This window comes from Bactrocera tryoni, chromosome 1 (assembly GCF_016617805.1).
Source record: "Bactrocera tryoni isolate S06 chromosome 1, CSIRO_BtryS06_freeze2, whole genome shotgun sequence".
Taxonomy (NCBI): Eukaryota; Metazoa; Arthropoda; class Insecta; order Diptera; family Tephritidae; genus Bactrocera; species Bactrocera tryoni.
Window position 1 is genome coordinate 60,902,614 of NC_052499.1, and position 20,085 is coordinate 60,922,698.

At 33.7% G+C, this 20,085-nt stretch overlaps 3 protein-coding genes across 8 annotated transcripts in view; 2 read left to right on the forward strand and 1 right to left on the reverse strand.

Moving 5' to 3' along the window:
* Positions 1-6,379, reverse strand: part of LOC120767731 — a 185,974-nt gene extending 179,595 nt beyond the window's left edge. For all 3 annotated transcript variants that reach the window (XM_040093959.1, XM_040093951.1, XM_040093943.1), the window contains exon 1: positions 5,099-6,379. In XM_040093959.1, the coding sequence (XP_039949893.1) occupies positions 5,099-5,605 (507 nt within the window). In that variant the 5' untranslated portion in view covers positions 5,606-6,379. The remainder of the gene's footprint in view (positions 1-5,098) is intronic.
* Positions 6,380-7,323: 944 nt separating this feature from the next.
* On the forward strand, positions 7,324-16,196 carry LOC120774903 (ubiquitin-conjugating enzyme E2-17 kDa). 4 transcript variants are annotated; one of them, XM_040104783.1, is made up of 6 exons: positions 7,324-7,591; positions 7,657-8,265; positions 12,033-12,096; positions 14,276-14,307; positions 15,433-15,616; positions 15,691-16,196. In XM_040104783.1, the coding sequence occupies exons 2-6, from the start codon at positions 8,242-8,244 to the stop codon at positions 15,828-15,830; spliced, it is 444 nt and encodes a 147-aa protein (XP_039960717.1). In that variant the 5' UTR covers positions 7,324-7,591; positions 7,657-8,241; the 3' UTR covers positions 15,831-16,196. The 4 variants fall into 4 exon arrangements, with proteins under 4 accessions (XP_039960717.1, XP_039960726.1, XP_039960709.1 ...); XM_040104792.1 differs by having other exon boundaries at positions 7,680-8,265; XM_040104775.1 differs by lacking the exon at positions 7,324-7,591 and having other exon boundaries at positions 7,629-8,265.
* Positions 16,197-18,339: 2,143 nt separating this feature from the next.
* Positions 18,340-20,085, forward strand: part of LOC120772294 (progestin and adipoQ receptor family member 3) — a 29,064-nt gene continuing 27,318 nt past the window's right edge. The window contains exon 1 of the mRNA XM_040100815.1: positions 18,340-18,368. The gene's annotated coding sequence lies outside the window, so the exon portion shown is untranslated. The remainder of the gene's footprint in view (positions 18,369-20,085) is intronic.

Sequence of the window (20,085 nt, forward strand, 5' to 3'; positions counted from 1 at the left end):
TATCTAAAAAAAAAACCTTTATTTACAAATATATGTATGTACATATGTATGTAGTATATATAATACATATACATATGTACACATATGTATGTACATATGTATGTAGTAACTTGCATTGATCAATCGAATATCTGTGTGAGACAAGTGACGAGCGAAGCATAGAAATCACGTGGGACAAATGCCAAGCCCGCTGTGTGTGCGTAAACATCTATGTGGGTGCAAGGTGTGTTTGTTGGAAGAATCACATAAAACATACGTTATGATAACTGCAATTGAAAGGTGAGCACAAGCGAACTCACAAAGCAAGTGACTTTAAAATATGTAGACATGTATGTATGTATGTAGATGGGTGATTGAGTATAATATCTATTTACATGTGTAAACTTGTGCACACATTTAAAAAAAATGAATTTTAACAATTAAATATTTTCAGCCATTTGTTCAACTCAAATAAGGAATCATGATAAATAAGTGATTGAGGATGGGTAGGTGTAAACAAAGCAGCAGCAGCAGCGTCCAGTGCAACAAGCAAGCCTATGAAAACTGCTCGAATCGGTATTGTACACAGCCAAGCCTAAAAACATCCACGCCAACCAACGCCAAAATGATTGCAGCAGCGTTGCTACTTTGTATGCGCCACTCAATAAAGCGAAGCAACCTCAATTCTCAATTTTAGCCGACAATAGTTTTCGAGCTGTGGCCACCGAGCGCTAATTGCGGCTGCAAAATCTAAAAAGGCCGCACTCAGTGAATTCGTTGGCACCAAGACACGACTGGAGCCGAACTAAAAACAGCAAGTACATTGTCTACATGCTATATACATGCATATGTATGTACATATGTACATACATACTTAGCAACACAGTTGTGCTAGCGTAAAAATCAGTTATAATGATAACAACGCTTTGCCGCTACCGGTTGCCAGCTGCCAATATGCTGCATAGTTGTAATGCCGATTGTGCGATGCGCTGTGATGTGATCCCGTTGTTGACTGCAAAAGGCGGCCGTCGGAAATGTGGTAGTTGAAAGCTGGTTGTTGGCTGACGCTTGATAATAAAAGCCTATATGGAGATACATACATACATATGTATGTACATATGTATATGCGCGCACGTCACAAGTCAGTGGTTTACTGCCGCTGCAAACTGGGCCTGCAGCCATGGCAATTCATACATTTTTGATTTTGTGTGCGCAAAGCAGAGCGCAGTACCGCACAGCTCTTGGGGGGGAGATTATTGTTGGTTAAATCCAATGAATTGCGCACCCACCGCTACAAAATGCGACGATGCGTTGCAACACATGTCGGCATGCATACCTGTGTTTGTATGTATGTTTGCATGTTCATCGTGCCTGAAATTTGTTCGAACGACGGCACAAAAGCGCAAGTGAAGCATAGCGCGCAAGCGTACACCAAAATTTGTTGAGCTGCCGCCGGTACACCTGTAGCTCTGCAACTTTTCGATGAAGGAGAAGCCATGAATTTGTCAGCGCGAACGTCAAACGCGCACAATTTGTATGATGAGCATCATGGTGCATGTCTGCATATGCTACATATGTATATGTATGTATGCATATACTAGCTACCTACATTTGTATATACTAGCGTATGTACATAACTACTACATACATATGTATATGCATCAGGTGCATGTATACTTACATAATCGCTGAAAAATCATATCAGTCGAAATTCGTGATGATTTTTCTAAAGAACTTGAAGAAAACTATTTTTATTAATTATTTACAAACTTCAAAGGATACCAAATACATATGTATGTATGTACATAGTATGTACTATCATACATACATACATATGTAAATATATAAAATTATTATCCCCATTAATTTTAAATATGGTTGCGAATTTTGTAATTTTTGTAAATTTTCAATTTTTAATTCGAATTTCGGATATAAAAAAAATTAAAAAGAAAATATTTAATTGAAAAATACAATTTTTAAAGCAAAATTTTTTTGAAAACTAAATTTTTTATGCAAACTGAAAAAAAATTTATACAAAATTTGTTTCGAAATAATTTTTTCTAAATAAATTTTCAAAAAAAAATTAAAATTTAATTTTCAAAAAAAACTATTTAACTGAAAAATAAATTTTTTGTCTTTATTTAAATTTCGAAAACTTCTGTTGTCATATTTTTCATATTTTTAGAGTCAAGATGTTTGGGATTAAAATTAAATTTTTTAATTTGTTTTGAGTTTTTAATTTTTTGGGAAATTTCTATTTCAATCTCAAGCATTTTGGAATAGTGAACATTTATTTCTTAATCCGAAAATTTAATAAAAGCTTTTAAATTTAATATTTAATCCTAAAATCGAAATTAAAAAATTAAGTAAATATATTTCATTTCAAAAATTTCACTTTATAATTTGGTGTAACAAAAAAACTAATTTAAAAAATAAAATAAAAGCTGAAATGGAAAGGGATTTAAAAGAAAGATTTACATACATAAGTATTTCTAATTGAAATACTATATGTAATTAAGAGCTGTTAAAGATAAATGAAACAAAAAAGTTGAACTAATTGAAGTTTCGTATTTATAAAAATGCTTTCCTTTTCGAAAGGTGCACAAAATGGTAGCACCCGAAAAACGCAAATGCCTTCGCAGTATAAATTCTAAAACAAATTCGTTTTTCAAAAATAATAACTATTGAAAAATTACTTTTTGTTAAATTTTCGGGATAACAAAACACAAAAATAACTCAAATGTGTATTCAATTATATTTTAATGCATTTTGCAAAATTAATTTGGGGATTGTTCAATCCGGTAGCTGAGATTAAAAATTTATTTAAATTTTTTTTTAATCCAGTGTTTGGGATTATAAATTTTAAAAAGATTTTAATCAAGAATTTCCGGATTACAATATAAAAAATAAGTTAATTAAACTTTTTTCAATTCATAATTTTGTTGTTGTACAGGTAATAAATATTCCGCAAATAATTTTGAGGAGTGCTACCGAGTTAACAGTCCTTGGCCGTTAAAAAATCCGGGTCAGTTCCGGTTACAAAGCTTCTTAGACGTTAAAAAATATAATTTCATATTTCTGAACACATAATACAAGTATAAAATGTTGACCACAACTGGTGGTTGCACTGAAAATTAATAGACGTTAGTAGACCAATTAAATAGTAAATATCTGAAATGCACCCTCCTACATTAGAGTATATGAACTCTTTTACGCACACTATCAACACGACATACTTGTAATTATTTATGTACATAAGTACATACATTGTACATTGCCAGCTGTGGCCGTTGCAAAGCTAGAACCGCTCCCGCAACCAAGTTTTATGCATGGGCAAGAAGTGTGGCACGTAATGTAAATGCACGCATATTAATAAGGCACACATACAAACACATGAATTTGTACATACGTGCATAGAAGCATATAAAAATATGTATATAAACCATATACCCAAAATGCAGATATGTTTAAATACGCATATGCTCCGCAAGTGCATTAGGAACAATACGGTAACACAGCAACACATGTTTTCGGAAGCAATTTCCAACAACTTACGCTTAGCTTTAGCGCGTTGACAACGTCAACGTGAAGAGAGCCATAGCGTATACATATGTATATGAAACAATTACACTTGATTTGCCAACCACTTAAAAAAATATGTCTGTACTTTATATAAATTCGATATTATTCAATAACAAAGCAAATTTAGCGCATGTAAGTACATAAGTATGTGCTCTAACCTTACATATTAAAATTTTTTTGATATCGACGAACGCAAAAAGGGATCGATAACAAAACAGCAATAAAATGTAAAGTAAAACCATTTGAGCAAAAGCTAGTGCTGCGTTTTGGTGCACAGGTGGTAGGGGTTGCATTGTTGTTAATGGTGCCGTACCGGCAGCAATGGCTGTCAACGGCATCGGGTGATCGCACTGCTTTTGCACTGTTATACAACAGACGGAGGCAATCAGCCAAGCGTAAACTCCAACCAGAAAGCATGCAACAACAAACAAAGTTGCTTTAAAAAATACCATAACAACCTGCGCTAATAGCAACAATATACATAGTATGTACATATTTATATAGTTATACAAAAATATATATAATGCCAACAGAAAATATTTAATTAAATATAGATAAAACCAGAAAAAACGTTAACCGAAGCTATAATACCCTTCACAGGTGCAAAAAGGTTTCTATACAAGAACTTCATTTTGATCGGTCAGTTTCTATGGTCTTATATGTTATAGTAACTTCATCTAGACAATTTCTTCTTAGATTGTGGAGATGCCATGACCAAAAATCCGTGCCAAAATTCGTTAAAACAACTCATCAAATAAAAAAGGAGGGGATTTTGTCGATCAGTTAGTATGGCAACTATATAATAAGTGGTCCGATCCGAACAATTTCTTCTGAGAATGTATTGTTGCCTTGGGGAATTGCTAAACTCTGAAGATAACTTGGACGTCTGCAAAATTTCAGAACGATATCTCAAAAAGTGATGGACAAGTTCATGTACATATGTATATATGTACATACATACATATGTATATAGAGACCGACTGACCGATGGTCCGTCTTAGAAGCTTCCTTCTAGGTGTTACAAACGGGTTATAAACATATACAAACGTTCGTATGTATGTACGTAGAGATAGTCATTATAGAGTGCTAGACTCATAACAAAAATTAATAAATACGCTACAAGTACTTAGATTGGAAAACTATGTGAATTATATTGCACTTATACGAAAACTACAAATAAAATGGTAAAATATTAAGAGCACGAAGTGCGCAACGAAGCAATTCAACAATGCAGCGCAGTTAAAGTGCAACGTGGCATAATCAGGGCGGAAGAATAGCACAGGGCCGAACAAAGCAGTGGTTATAATTGTACTAACTTTCCGTTAAAACAACAACAACATTGTACTAAAGCTTTTTTGCAATAAAAGTTAAGGCACAGTCAATCTGACCGGAAGTTAATTTTCAGAAGCGCAGCACAGGTGTGACGAAAGCGCTGTACAAATATTTCACCCCTGTGGTATGTGAGAAAATTTTTTAAATAAGCACATTTCGCAAGTTTATTGTTTATTAATGAAATATAATTTAAACATTAACTCACCTTTTGACCTATAGCGCCTGCCGCTGCCACTGCCTCCTTGGCCACGCCCACGCCATCGGCCGAGATGGCATGCGTGGATGGTGATGTCGCGTAAACGAATAATGGCAAAGAATTAAAATTACGCAAAATACCACCACAATCCTTAAAGCGTCGGCACAACAACAATTTTTTACCACACAAACGAGATTCTGGTGGCGCATTCATGGTCATTACTGACAGCTCTGTCACAGCAGGTGTAGCCGGTGTTCCTTCTGCAGCTTCGTTTTCATAACTGTATGTTGTGTTGTTGTTTTCTGGTTTTTGGGTGTGTTGCTCCACATCGTCAATTTCTTCCTTTACCGCTCTCTGTGTAACGCACCCATTTATAGTCGATGACTCCTCCGCTATAGTATTAACAATATGGCTTGTTTGTTGCTGCTGCTGCCTATCCCCACCGGCCTCCGCTAATTGCAGTTGCTGTGGGAGTTTCAATGCATTTTCAGTTGTTGCCGTTGTTGTCGTAGCCATATCAATATCTTGTTCACTTACATATGTATATACCAATACTAGGTGTGTAAGAATGTGTACGCCGACTTTGTCGTTATGAATGAGCGCTGTAGTGCGTGATATATCTGTATGATTTCGTGGACGGTTTCTAAACTATAATCCATTGGCATGTTGCAGATGTGCATGACCGATTTGCCCACATTGGGTTCTTATAACAAGTATTAATTAAAAAACTAAATTACACATAGAAACCGAATGATGTTTTTGTGTTAAATTGTTTGCGAACATAAAGTTGGAAAGTAATCAAAATTGGCTAAAAGTGTCGGCCATATAACGAAGATTTATACGAAACAAAGACCGAAATTGGTAAGTATGGCAAACGAGAGATGCGTCCAAACGCAGTCACAGTCGTACCTGCAAAATTGTCTTTGTTTCGATTTTTTCTCTTTATTTACTGAGTGCTTCCTTTGCCTGACTTCATACCAATACTGTCCATTTATTGGACACTTCCTTTGTTAATTTAAGCTATTAATGGCAATTTTATTTAAATTTACAATTTGTTAATTATATCTTTCGATACTAAAACGGCACAACCACTTTTCACACCACTCACTTTTCTAGTGCCGTAGATTCTTTTAACGAACAATGACCTTGCGGTTTGAACACTATACTATACAAACAACTTGTGATTACCAAAGATAGTTTAAAAAGCATGTTTTCAAAGGTTTATAATCAATCACTTTGCAAATTTCCAACTATAAAATAATGGCAAATTAAATTTTCGGCTGCTCAACTCGCGAGTCGCGACGATTGAAAATTGACATTTGTATTGACATTGCTTTTGTCACAGTTTCGTACTTTCGTTTCCCTTTTAACACTTTTACAGAGTTGCTCTGGACGATAATGCTAAATTAATTGAAAATTGCTTGGAAAATAATTTATTATTTATGATATGTTTAAATATTTAATTTCTTTTTTCAGTAACACTAGTTATTTATTATAGGAACAACATTAGATTAATACACTAAAATACAAATTTTAAGACTTTATGGGGTGGTAGATAATGTAGTTCAAACATCATGCTTAATATTAAGTTGATATTAAACTGAGAACTATATTTGGAATATTTTTGTAATATAAATTGTTTTTATTTATTTTTTATAAATAAATGTTAAGAAAACTTGAAACATTTTGTTTGATATAACTTTTGGAAATATGGGAAGAATGAAAGATTTTTTTTTAGGAATACGGTAATTAAAATACCTTTAAAATGTATGTTATATCTTCTACATGGAAACATTGTTGTATAACGCAAAGCACATCATTTAAACATCTTTTTTTTAAAGCGGACCATAGTTATGAATATCTGTTAAAAGTAAAAGGATTCATAAAATAAAACCGTTTCATACTTTTTTGAAAGATAAGAAAAGGTATACAGCATTAATGTAGCCATATTTTAAAAATAAATTTATTGCAATATTAATCTTAGGTATTCAAAATATTTCTTTTTTTTATAAATAAAGATACATTTCATAAATATAAATTATTTAATTTTTGCATATCAACGTGGTTGAAATTCTTATTTGACCCCTGTTTTGTTTTCTGAAACTACATTATCGACCGAAGTCCATAAAGGCTACCTTTATTTCACTTATACATTAATCTAACCCTTCTTTCAACCTAATACGTGCGAGTGAAACAGGAGAATAGAACTTTCCTGCGTGACAAATCCAATACAAATTTTAGTGAAAATAGTGAAACTTTCGGATATAAATTCAAATGACCAGCATAATAAATTTATTAAAGTTTTCTATCTATTGAGTTCGCTTTAAACAAATATCTATGGTACATTAAAACATAAATTCTAAAGTAAGTGTAGAACGTGTGAGTCTGCCGCCATAGTTCCATTTGAAATCTTCGTTGACACCAATTGGAAAAATATTAGCAAAGTCACAAAGAAGCGAAACTCTGCGAGCCGCGTTAACGACGATTGCCATTCGGTTGGAGGTAACCCTTGTGTATATTCAGATTTCACCTCAAGAAACTCATTAGCTTGGTGAATGCCTTTAAAGTAGGCGGAATATTTTTCTTTTAGTTTTTCAGGAAAACTGTGAATCGAGTAAATCGGTTTGTGTGGCTTTCAAAAGTTGTGAAAAACGATAATAAGAAAAACGCATCAGACATTGAAATCGAGTTACAGAATCTAATAAGCGAAAAAGTGTAAAAGTGTGCGAAAAATATTTCGCCGAATTGCTTAAATTCCGGCTGTCAAAAATAAAAGCGACTAGACGTTGAGTTTTGTCTTGCTTCCGCGCACCATTGACCAAGTGCGACCATAAGTAGTTGTAGTTGCGCTAGTCACACTACAGGTGTCCTCATAAGGGACGGATATAGTTAGTAGCCGCACCGCTTAATCGACTTTGTTGCAGACGAGTGCCGAAGTGAATCGAGTCTGGTAGTTTTGGTCTTCGTAATTATTCGGTCTGATTGGTCGTGGTAGTTCGTCGAGACAAAAATTCAGTGCGATTGCTGCGAGAATTGAATTCGTCGTACTCGTGGGCTTTAAACGGCAAAGAAGGAAAATTTTCTTTTTTTTAATAGAAATTTAGTTTGTGCGCTACGCTCCACACACACATTAAAAATAAAATTTCAACAAAATGGCGTTAAAAAGAATTAATAAGGTATGTTTAATACGTTAAATATATAGGCAGCAATTGAAATGCATTTTAGGGCATGGTGCGAAACTTCTTTATGCAAGAAATAACGTGAAACGATGAGCCAGCAGAAGAAATGACGGGGAAGAATTGATCGAAAATGGGCGACGAAGCACCGACAGTGCTAGCGATAGCAACGACCACGACGTCTCATGTTCATTGTGACAATTTACTGACAGGAAAATTAGAGAAAAGAAATTTTAAATTGCAAACGTACTATGTAAATTAAATTATGCAGAAGTATTGAGCGGTTGTCATTTTGAGGTAACAAGAACTAAACTTTCCGGTAAATATTGGCGTATGAGGGAACTTAACTTTCAGACTGACTGGTTGATATTGAACATCGATGTCATTGTTGAACTTTAGTGTTTCTCCGTGATATAAAAACAATTAAAAACTAGTGAATTTTAAAGTGCAAATAATTTAGAATACCGTAAAGAATTACTTTATATGTAAATAAGTTTCAGATTATTGTTGTGCATAATACTACAGTCTAATTGTGATATAGTTTTGTTATATGTACGTTTGCACGATGTGATCTGGATTTGTTACTCAATTCGTTAGTATACATAGTAATTTATATGCCTGAGCATCGCTAATCGGCAATTAAAAATCCAGCATATTTCTAACCTTACTTTTAACACAAATAGCATGATTATTAAACATTTTAAATGCTTGTTCAGATTTTAATTTATAACTGAAATGGTATAAAAAAGTTTTGTACATATACCCCTCCTAAAAGTTATTTGTTGGTTTTGCCCTTCGGTATATCCAATATTCTTTATATCCTTTCTTCCAGTCAGCCGCATAAAAAGTTAACAAAAAGGAAACAAAAACCTTCGAGATAAATATGGAAACAAGAAGGAAATAGTTCAGTAGCAGCGCGGTCGTAGTAGCGCTGATGGTACTTTCCATTTCTTTTCCTCACATGAAATTCACTATATCGGAATATTCGATTCACTCCAATCGTGACGACGCTTCTGTCGCAGCGCTGCTCCGTTGCTGCTGCTCACTACATACCAGACTAATGAACGCTAAAAGTTGCTATATTGGTATAATTTGTATAAGTAATTTGATTTTATACCGTTTTTTTAATTAAAGAGTTGCATCTATTTTGGAGTATTTATTCCAATTAAACATATAAATTTTGCGATATTGCAGTCGGCGTATATGAAATTGTAGTATGCAGTTTACTGCGACGTTAACGTAGTTGATGTCTAATCGTCTCCACAGTGTTTCGACTTCGTGTACTATCGTTTGCAACAGTGTTGCCTTCTGCTGTTTGACTTGCCGGATTCTGTTTTTGTCTGCCGTCTACAAATTCGTTAGGTTTTACATACTTATGTATTTTATTTGTTACAACCATATTTTCCGCTTGAGCTTTGTTTTTAGATATGGCTTAAACTTTCTTAAAGACATTATTACATTAGTGTTTGTTTTTAATTTGCTTTTCAACCGTATTGCTGCATTGATAAATTTGTAAAATTCAGCATATTTTTTATTTGGTTCCAAAAAGTACCAATTTTTAGTTACATAAAAATGAATGTTTTTCCGTTTTGCTTATACGCTATTAAATTATATATAAATTAAAGAGGAATTATTTACACTCATAACCTTAAAGCAACACTGTTTTCTATTTTATCCATTTCAATGACTATAGTCCGCTGTTTTTGCTTTGCTACTTTTTCGTACGTAGCTGTTTACAGCGACGTATCTGCTAAACGCGACGGTGGCGTCGCTGTTTCCGTCATCGTCATGGCCATTGAATTTGTAAATGAAACTGGGAATTCTTTGCTTATTTAAAAATCTAAATAAGAGTTGAAAATGACCAATTGGAAATAATGAAAGGGAGCTTTTGTATATATACCCATTTTTATTTGTTAGGTTTTTGCTGATATAAAAGGGAAATATATTAAATATTAAATGTGAATATTATTGGGTTCGGTGATTCACTGATAGGAAATAAATGTATTGGACAATTTATATAAACATAAAATGTATTTGTATCATTATTTAGCAGAGCAAACAGAGTAATAATTAAAAAAAACGTGCTTTATAAAATTTATTTACAAAGCAACATAAGTGAATTAATGTCCTACATTTTTTTTTTCAGCTTACCTGTTATTTCAGGTGCATAAGGAAAAGTCGTAAGTTTTTTTTTTTTGTGTCCAAAACAATCTGCTTCCTTTGCTTTATTTTCCCTCTGTTCAAGATCTTTAAAATATCTATATACTATGTATGTATGTGCTTAAACTCACGTAAACGTACGCGGAACAAAACGATTGAGTCGCTGTCTGCGTCAAAAACTTTGCAGTCACCATTGCCAAGACAATGCTTTGATCCACACCAACAATGCAATTGGAGCTGTACATGAGTCATGCAGACCATACGCCAACCTCAACTGTTTACGTTGTGAAAAATTTTCCCGTTCGTAACTAAAAAATTATGGTGAGCGAAATAAGAGCAGTTACCGGCAATTAAAGTAATTTTTGGTAAAAGCTAATGCTACCTAAAAAAAAAGTCCCAATATTGTGTAATTGTTGACTGCAAAACTAAAGTTCTAATATTCCTCTTGTTTGAAATTCGGGCTATTCCGGCCAAGGAAATATGCTCAGAAAAAAAGTTGCCCAAAATTGGACTTTCAAGATGGACCACCTAAGACGCAGCCGCGGTCAACATTTAAATGAAATTATCTTCAAAAAGTAAATGTCATGAACCAATCTAACGTTTCAAATAAAGAACCGATGAGATTTTGCAAATTTTATGTGTTTTTTTTTTTTAAAAGTTATCAAGCTCTTAAAAATCGCCCGATATTAGTTTTGTAAAGTTTATACCTATGCAACTGTTTCTCATCGCTCAACAAGAGCAATCTATATTCAGGCGACATTTGCCAGCCACTCCGTTAGCCAATTTATTTTTATATACATATGTATTTATAAAATTCTGTTTTCTTAGTTTCCTCAAAACATATATGCGGTGTCGCAGGCTTTTTGTTGCTAGCCTTATGGCATTTTGACAGTATACACGCGCATTTCTAACTTTTAGCTCGATGATGTTGCTGCTTGTCGTATTGATAATGGAATAAATTCTTTCGCCTTCTAATAAATGTGTGTAACATAGAAACTACTTTGGGTTAATCTCATCAACTGCAGTTAGTTGTGAATATTAATGTATAACCTTTGATTCAGTCGCCGTAACATAACTTTTGTTTTATTTATTACTATTTTTTATTTTCCATTTTGGAAAGCAATACCAGCAGTAAAGCCTAAACGTTAATTGGTGTGCGTACAAACGCGTGTACATTACACTCTGCGTTGTCTATATAAAATGACCATTTGTGTCGGCCGTTGTCGTCTCCTGTTTTTCTTCTGCTTAATACAATGTTTCCAACATATACACTTTGCCAGAATTTGGAAAGGGCCAACGAACTTTACGTTGTGATTATTTTTTTTTAACCATATTTTTATTCTGTTTATACTGTTGGCATAAATGCAAAATTGCGCTGGTTTTGTTCACTTTACGCTTGGCTACCTGTGTACACTTGGGAAATTTTTTTCGTGCACATGACAAATATTACATTTTTATAAACTACTTTACGGTGTTCTTGGAAATTCAAACAATGATTGAAAATTAAAAACAATTTCGCAATTAAATCTTGCCTAAAATGCATTTAAATTTAGAATAATTTCAGCCAATATGTATGAATTGTTATTGATTTTGCAATATATTTTTAGGAACTACAAGATCTGGGCAGAGATCCACCTGCACAATGTTCAGCTGGACCAGTCGGCGATGATTGTAAGTATAATGTGATTATTGTGTTTACCACATATACATACTTATATGTATAAATTAAGTTTATTTAATTTGTTTACACTTTGTTGTTTGCTAATATATTATTAATTATGAAATATTTGTGAAAAATTCAACGTCTTAAAGAGAAAACGTCAGAGACTTTATAAAATTTATTTATGAATGATGTTGTTCTTGTTGCAACAGAAAACATTCCTGAAGTAATTTCGTGAAATGGTGACGAGTTGACAGCCCTTGGCCGGACAAAGAATCCGGTTCCGTTCCGGATATTTGGAACCGACTGTCCTGGGAACGACGGTATCGTCACGAAATTTCGAATAAGTATTATGTAAAGCATAGGTAAAATCTAAGATCATGTTGTGAAGATCGGAACACGGAACACGGTCGATCAAACTCGCGTCCTTGTATAGGTAACTTTTTTATTTGTCAAGGTATCTTCACGAAATTTCGCATAGGCCACAAGATATAGATATACAATACATAGCTCCCATTTATACTCTTTTTTTTGTTATAAAATATGCTCCTGCTAAGGGTGTTAATAATGCGGAAGGTTACGTTTTTTCTGATACTCATACATATGTATGTGTTTGCTTTACATATTTCTAATTAAAACAAGAAAGCATCAAATGTGGTAGCGCTAACATTTCAATTCTTATAATTATAAATCCCTAAGACTGTTCCGCACTATCATACAAACAAAGGTTTTTGTTTTATTTTAAACAAATTAAAATTTTGCAAAGTAATAATTCTAATTGTGGGGGTTTTCCAATTCAGATTGCTCTCATGACGATTACGCATCTTCATTGCCATTTAAATTGCTCATTAATTTATTATAGGTTACGGAATAATTACCTTAATAGTTACAATATAGATAAGTTAGAAACAAAATATAAAAAATAATGGTCAATACTTACTGGCTATAGACATATATTATATTCAAATGTATGTATACACGTTTAACAAAGACGGCATTCATTTTCCATAACACCAAAGAGTAATATTTATTGTATACTACTACCACCACGCTGCATCTAACTACATATGTACATATGGTACTACTATTTGAATGTTTGGGGCATAACATTCCATGTATGTAGCACAATATAGCAATTCTCACTGCTTGTCTACACCCATTAAAATTTCAATGTGAACCACACCAAGAGTTACCTTTCAACCCACCAACCAAGCAACCATCTGCATCGTTGATTTTGTATAACGCTACCATCCCCATTGCAATCGAAATAAAAAAAACTGCTTGCTAAACTCCACAGTGCTGCACTCCACTTCAACTGCGAAGCTTCGTTTTGTCGGGTCGGTGGCAATGAGACTTTATAGTAGACCATTACGGGTGGGTGTCGGTTGCAGTCGAATAAATTCAAATGAAGTCGCAGCAACTGCATAAATGCTGCTTGCTGCAACGCCAGCGCTTTTTTGGTAGCAGCAGAGCGACCGCATTGAGAACAGCGTGTCGTTTGGTTTATCCGTGGCTAGGTGCATTTGTGCTGTGCGGGTGTTCATAAATGTAGGGTAGTGTTGGCCGTGGAGTAATGGAGGTTGTTTCGAATTTATTGGATCTGGGTAGAAAGATATTGTACACTTTGTGGGGGTTGTGTGACAGCTGTTGTACCAACAGCAGTTGTTAGTGTACTCAGCACTGAGCAGCTGTTATGCTTTCGAACAGTGCGATCAATTAATTTCAGTATGCATATACAAATACGATATAATATACCGGTAGTGATAATTTGCTAAAAGTGAATAAGTTGCTTGAATATGTGCAAGTGAAACGAAATGAGCTGTAAAAGATAAAATGCCACTTAATAATAAATCGAAATCTGTAAATAATTAAAAGAGTGTGTATATTTGTAATATTTCACAAGGACTTTAAAGACGTTTAAGGTGCTCTGAGTTTCTGTTCAAGATTCTTCCACTTACATACATATGTATGTATGTATTTTTCTATAGTTTTTTTTGCTTGTAGATAGAGATAAGAAAGATATATTTATAAATGTTTGTATCAAACACAAGATTCATGTTTGTTTTTAGTCATTGTAATATACGATTCAGTAGTTTCCGATAGTTGTTTTTAATTCTCAGGCAATCGCTTATCTATGTATTTTACTTATTCTAAATAAAATTAATCACAATTTTTTCTTTTCTTTTTCAGTATTTCACTGGCAAGCTACAATAATGGGACCGGTAAGAATTTGCATATGTAATGGTTTTTTTGTACGGGGTGTACAGAGTATCTTAAGTTTGCCACGTAGTTCGCAACACCCAGAAAGAAAAGTCGGAGGCCCTTCAAAGTATTATATAAATGATTAGCGTGACGAGCTACAACGGCAAAAACCATTCAAGAAGAAATTTTGAGAACTGGTCCGTCCGCGCGCGTATACGTCTACAAATCTATCAGTCTTTGATATATCAACCTAAGTTTTTAAGCACGTACTTCTCTGCCCACGAAGCTGCTTCTTTGTCCGTTTCATCGATATCATGTTACTTAGCTGTCGTACAAACTGAACTGAACTGATCTTGTCATGAGCTCTTATATGAAACAAACGTTTTTCCTTGTCAAAATATCCTCACGAAATTTACCATGGATTTTTATCCAAGCCTTGGCTATAATCTCCAAACTTATTGTTCAAATCGGACTACCTTATAGCTATCATACAAACTGAGTAATTAAAATCAAGATCTTGTTTATATGTCGCATCAACCTAATTAAAAAATTAATGTTAAGAAATTTTTGAAGTTTGTCTCTAATTAATGCTTCAAGAAACAATATGTTTTCACAGAGTTGCACAATAGTGAAAAAAATATCAGATGATTGGGATGATGCGCAATTTGCCTTGCTGATGCTCTTGCATAAAACTAGACGCTCCGCATTGAAAAACGTATAGAAGCTTTAAGTGTATTTTAAGCAACTTCTTCGTTATTTATTCTAATAAATTTGAAAAAAGGCATCAAGAAAGTATATAAAAATCATTATTTGCAAAGAGAGTTCCAGCTAATTGATTATTTTTGTTCAATTTTTTTCGCTGTAAATTTTGCGTTTTATTGCATAACAGCAGCTGTGAGATATGTAATGCTTTTTCGAACTTTCTATTTTAATAAAGATGCCACCTTTACTTTATCGAACTGGTCGCATTATGCATTAGTGAAAGGTCACTTATTTTTAGTATCTATTAATTATTTTGTTTGCTGATTTCTGAAAATCCCCAAAAAAATATAAAAATAATTGTATACACATCAGTTGAACAAAGCACTGACTGTGACTAAAGCAATATAATAATTTTCTTACAAATATTTCTTTGCGTTTTGCAGCCTGACAGCCCGTACCAAGGTGGCGTGTTTTTCTTAACAATTCATTTTCCAACAGATTATCCTTTCAAACCGCCTAAAGTGGCTTTTACAACGCGTATATACCATCCAAACATTAACAGTAACGGATCGATTTGCCTCGACATTTTAAGATCTCAGTGGTCGCCAGCATTAACTATTTCAAAAGGTTGATATACACTTCGTAACTTTCCAAATTGAAATAAATTTATTAATGATAATTCCATTAATCATTTCTTACAGTTTTACTATCGATTTGCTCTCTTCTCTGTGATCCAAATCCAGACGATCCGCTTGTACCAGAGATTGCAAGAATATATAAAACCGATCGGGAAAAATATAATGAATTGGCACGAGAGTGGACTAGAAAGTATGCTATGTGATGCGCTCCAGTTCGTACTATCGATCCGTCAACTAGTAACAACAGCAACAATAGCAACCAGAATGGCAACAGAATGAAGGATTGCTATAACATCATCAAGACCAACAACAACAATATAATAAAATCAACAATAGCAACTACAATGGCATAGCGCTCCAAAGTAAAGGTTTAAAAATATATAGCAGAAGCAACAACAACAGCAAAAGCAACCAAAACCACAATGTGAAACAATTCTTCTTCAGCAAATAAAAAATATGAAAAAATATTAAAACAATAAAAAAACACTGCATTAATTCAAGAGTAAGCAAGAATTATGCGTAAAACAAGAGAGAAGAAAAACGCCACAGAAAGCAAAATAAATATCTGCGGGGAAAAAAATAAAGAAAAGGAATAAAATTACAAATTGATTCATAAAATACAACAACAAAAACACATAAATCAACTTACTTATTATTATTACATTTATAATTAATTAATTAATTAAATTAAAATTATATATTCTTCAGAAGAAAATTTAAAAGATAAATCAGAGATAAAACAATAAAACCATATAAAAAAATACGCAAGAATACCATATAACATTAAGAACTGCGTGCGCAGGAGAGAGGCAAAAAGCGTTAAGCAAAAAGTTTAAGATACAGTTACAGCGTAAAGTGTATGATGCAGCGGCGTGTATTACAGCATAGAGTAGAGACTGATTTATACGTGTAGACAGACTTGATGAGATGAGAGCCGATATTTGTTGTGTCAGCATAGAGAGTGGTAGCATTGGCGAAGTCATAAAACTGATAAATTCGATACAAAATATGCACGTACACGAAAGTTGAAAGTGTACATGCGATGATGTACATATGTATGTGTGCGCTAAATGGTATGGTTACGAAAAGGCACGCAAATACTTTTCATTATACTTTTTGATAATTTTCAATTTTGTGCTCCACACACCCAATGCATTATTGCGTAATGCTAACAAGTTTTAGCGCAATTGAGAAATGTGTGTGGAAAAAAGTACCCTTTTCAGAAATTATACGCAAAGTCAGACCGCAGGCCCCCCAATATACTACTACTACACACACAAAACCATACATTTTGCGTAGGTTATAAACCATTAAAAAAGGAAAAACACTTAAAAAATATAAAAAGGTGATGATGGACGATTCACTCGTTCCTTCACACGTGCTTCGCACTCCTAATTGGGTTATATATAGCAAAGCATAGCGTCAATGGTGTAATCCTATACCTAATCAAAAGCAAAAACAAAAATTCAAATTTAAGAAAACAATTAACAGTTAAACAACCAACGTATTTAGTATAATTTGTATAATTTCTCTGCATAAAAACTTCAATTACAAACAAACATATTACAAATTGTGTGCTTACTTGAGAGCGTTGCAGAAAAAGTGTGTGAGACAAACGATCCTAATTGCTGTGTTTATTTACCAGTAATTTGCTTTACATAATCTTGTTGGTGGATGATTTTTTTAATGGATTTCGTTCTTTCTGTAATAAAAAATTTAATATATATATATACATACATATATCTACCTTCTAAAACAAAAGAAAAAAAAATACATCATTTTAAGCTGTTCTTAAATTTTATAAAACTATAAATGAAAGAGGAACTTTAGTATAACATTTTGAAAGTGAGTTGTGTTTGTTTACTGGTGTGCTTAACTGAAATGAAAATAAATTAAATAAAAACACAAAAAAATATTTTAACTATTTCCATACGCCGCTTAAAACATACCAATAAGAAATAGAAATGCCAATTATACACCAAAACAAACCACACAGAGACTTTAACTACAATGCTTACAAACATACATACATACGAAACATATGAATACTTAGCCACACGCGCATTTGCTATCATAAAAGAAATCCTTTTTTACTAGCGTTAGTCAGTTACTCATTAAATTCGGAGTAAATACAAATATAAAGAAGATTTAGTTTTTTTTCTGATTATTTTTCACTATTTAGGTTTACTAATTTAACTATTGCAATTTATTTAAAATTAAATACATCATTTTTGTAGCTGCGAGATATCATTATTTTTAATATACAAATAACGGTTTGAATGAAACAAAATAATGTATTGTAATAAATATTGTATAAAATATGTTTTTGTGTTTGCGGCCAAAGCGAGGGACTCTTAACAGCTACTTGGAGAACTAAGCGTACATTAAAATTCCTAAAACCGATTTACAGGGTGCTGTGGCAGGTGTTTTGAGGAGTGAGTGGATATTTCCTTCTCCAGCAAACGTTCAATGGCGTACGATCGCCAGCATATCAAGCAAATTACTGAACTCGATGAAAAGGATTCTCTTTGGGTAAAACAGTAAAAAAATTAAAAATATATACGATTAAACGCAAGGTAAATTGAACTCCAAAGGAGCTTCAGAATTTTCTGCTATAGTGCGATTACATTTTTTTTCTTTTTTTTTTCAAATCGGCGGTCATGAATATGTAATATAAATAATAGTCAAATTCACTTGCATACATTTAGGCTCAATGGAATTTATACATTTATTATACATAGGTAAGTAATATGTTCAGCCAACAAGTAAATATGTTTATTAATACAAAATTTTATTTGATCTTTGAAAAAACACATATCTTTTGCTTAGAAATACACAATTACAATAGCAATGATGATCTCAGACTACTATAGATTGAAAATTTAAATGTATGAATATGACAAATTCTATCTTTCTTTTTTTATGTCGAATAAATGGACTAAGATACAGGGGATTTTCGAGTCTTGATCACTGCGGCAGTATAGCAAAGCATCACATTCGACGCAAAAATGTTCCTGTATAAGTACATATCAGCCACATCAAAACAACAGTGTCGCAATATTGGTACAGTGACATGCTTGATCGAACATCCCCCAGGTCCTTTTCAACCGAGAGTAAAGTAGAAATAACAATTCATCACCTTCGACAGCACGGTCGACCTTTCTCGCTTCTTTTTTTTTTTTTTGCAAGAAGCTTTTTACACTCGCCAGTAAATCCACAGCGACCATATGTACTAACTAGACGAAGGAGCACAGACGGTCGTAATACCACAGTCGATGACGTTAATTCGGACTGACAACAACTCCAAGATTTTAGGTGTCACATTTGACAGACTGTGCTTCTTTACTCCTCATATGACCTCAATTATTGGAAATGTACAGAGCCACAACCAATTTTCAAGTCGGTAGCCGACAAATCCTGGGGAAAGGTCTAAGAAACATTGTTTGCAATAATGTAGTCGGTATGGCCGGTGATAAACTACGTCACACCGATATGGTGGCATGAAAGTACTGAAATGCAGCTTCAGATGTGTCAAAATATTGCATTCCGAACTATGACAAGATGGCTCATTATGTCTCCTTTTGTACATTTATATAGCGATGTTCCAATGCTTCCGGTCAAGAAATCAAATGAAATATGAAACTTCTCTCCAAGCAGTTTATGCTTGGATGTGTTCGTAGAAACCAGTTCTGAAGTTCTGCTTGAAGCGGAGCTGTTTCTTAGGCACATCAAGAGGTCTTTCCCTGATTACCGCGACAACATCGAACAGTAAGCCGACCATACTTTGGATGCAAGGAAACGCCCTGACCGTAATACACAGTGGATCCATCAACAGCTTCACCGACTTCCTGTCAGTGAATGTTGTAATTAAAGTCAAACCACCATCCATTGCAGACAAAGAGCTCGAATTGCCCCGAGAATCTGGAGTGTCCACTGAGCAACTTTGGTCAGGATACGCCTTCTTATCTAAAATCGACACCGACAGACTAAATAAATGTCTAACGTGACAACCTCTTTGCATGCACAGCGAACTCCACTTATGTAACACCCCTCACCCTAAGGTCCGCCGCCGTCGAAAAAGCATTGTGTATTGGTATAATAATTTAATGGTCAATGTGAAGGGCAACTATTTGCTCTCGCTGACGCAAACATGTACATATGTAAGTATGTATATTTCTGGCACTCCGTTTGAATTTGCATAGAATTTTTTTTTAATGGCTGTTGCTGTATGCTTCTGCAATATTTATATGTGCATACATATGTGCGCATGTACATATGTATGTATGTAGGCCGATGTACTTATGTAGTATGTATTTAGAAGCGGAGTGCGATCGTGGATCATCGTGAAAGCTCTCTCCTGTGTTAATTGTGAGTAAAAAAATATAGAGAAATTTTGGTAAGGCAGAATTTACAGTAAAACGTCGTTATTTGATCGCTTATAATATTAGTTTACAAGAA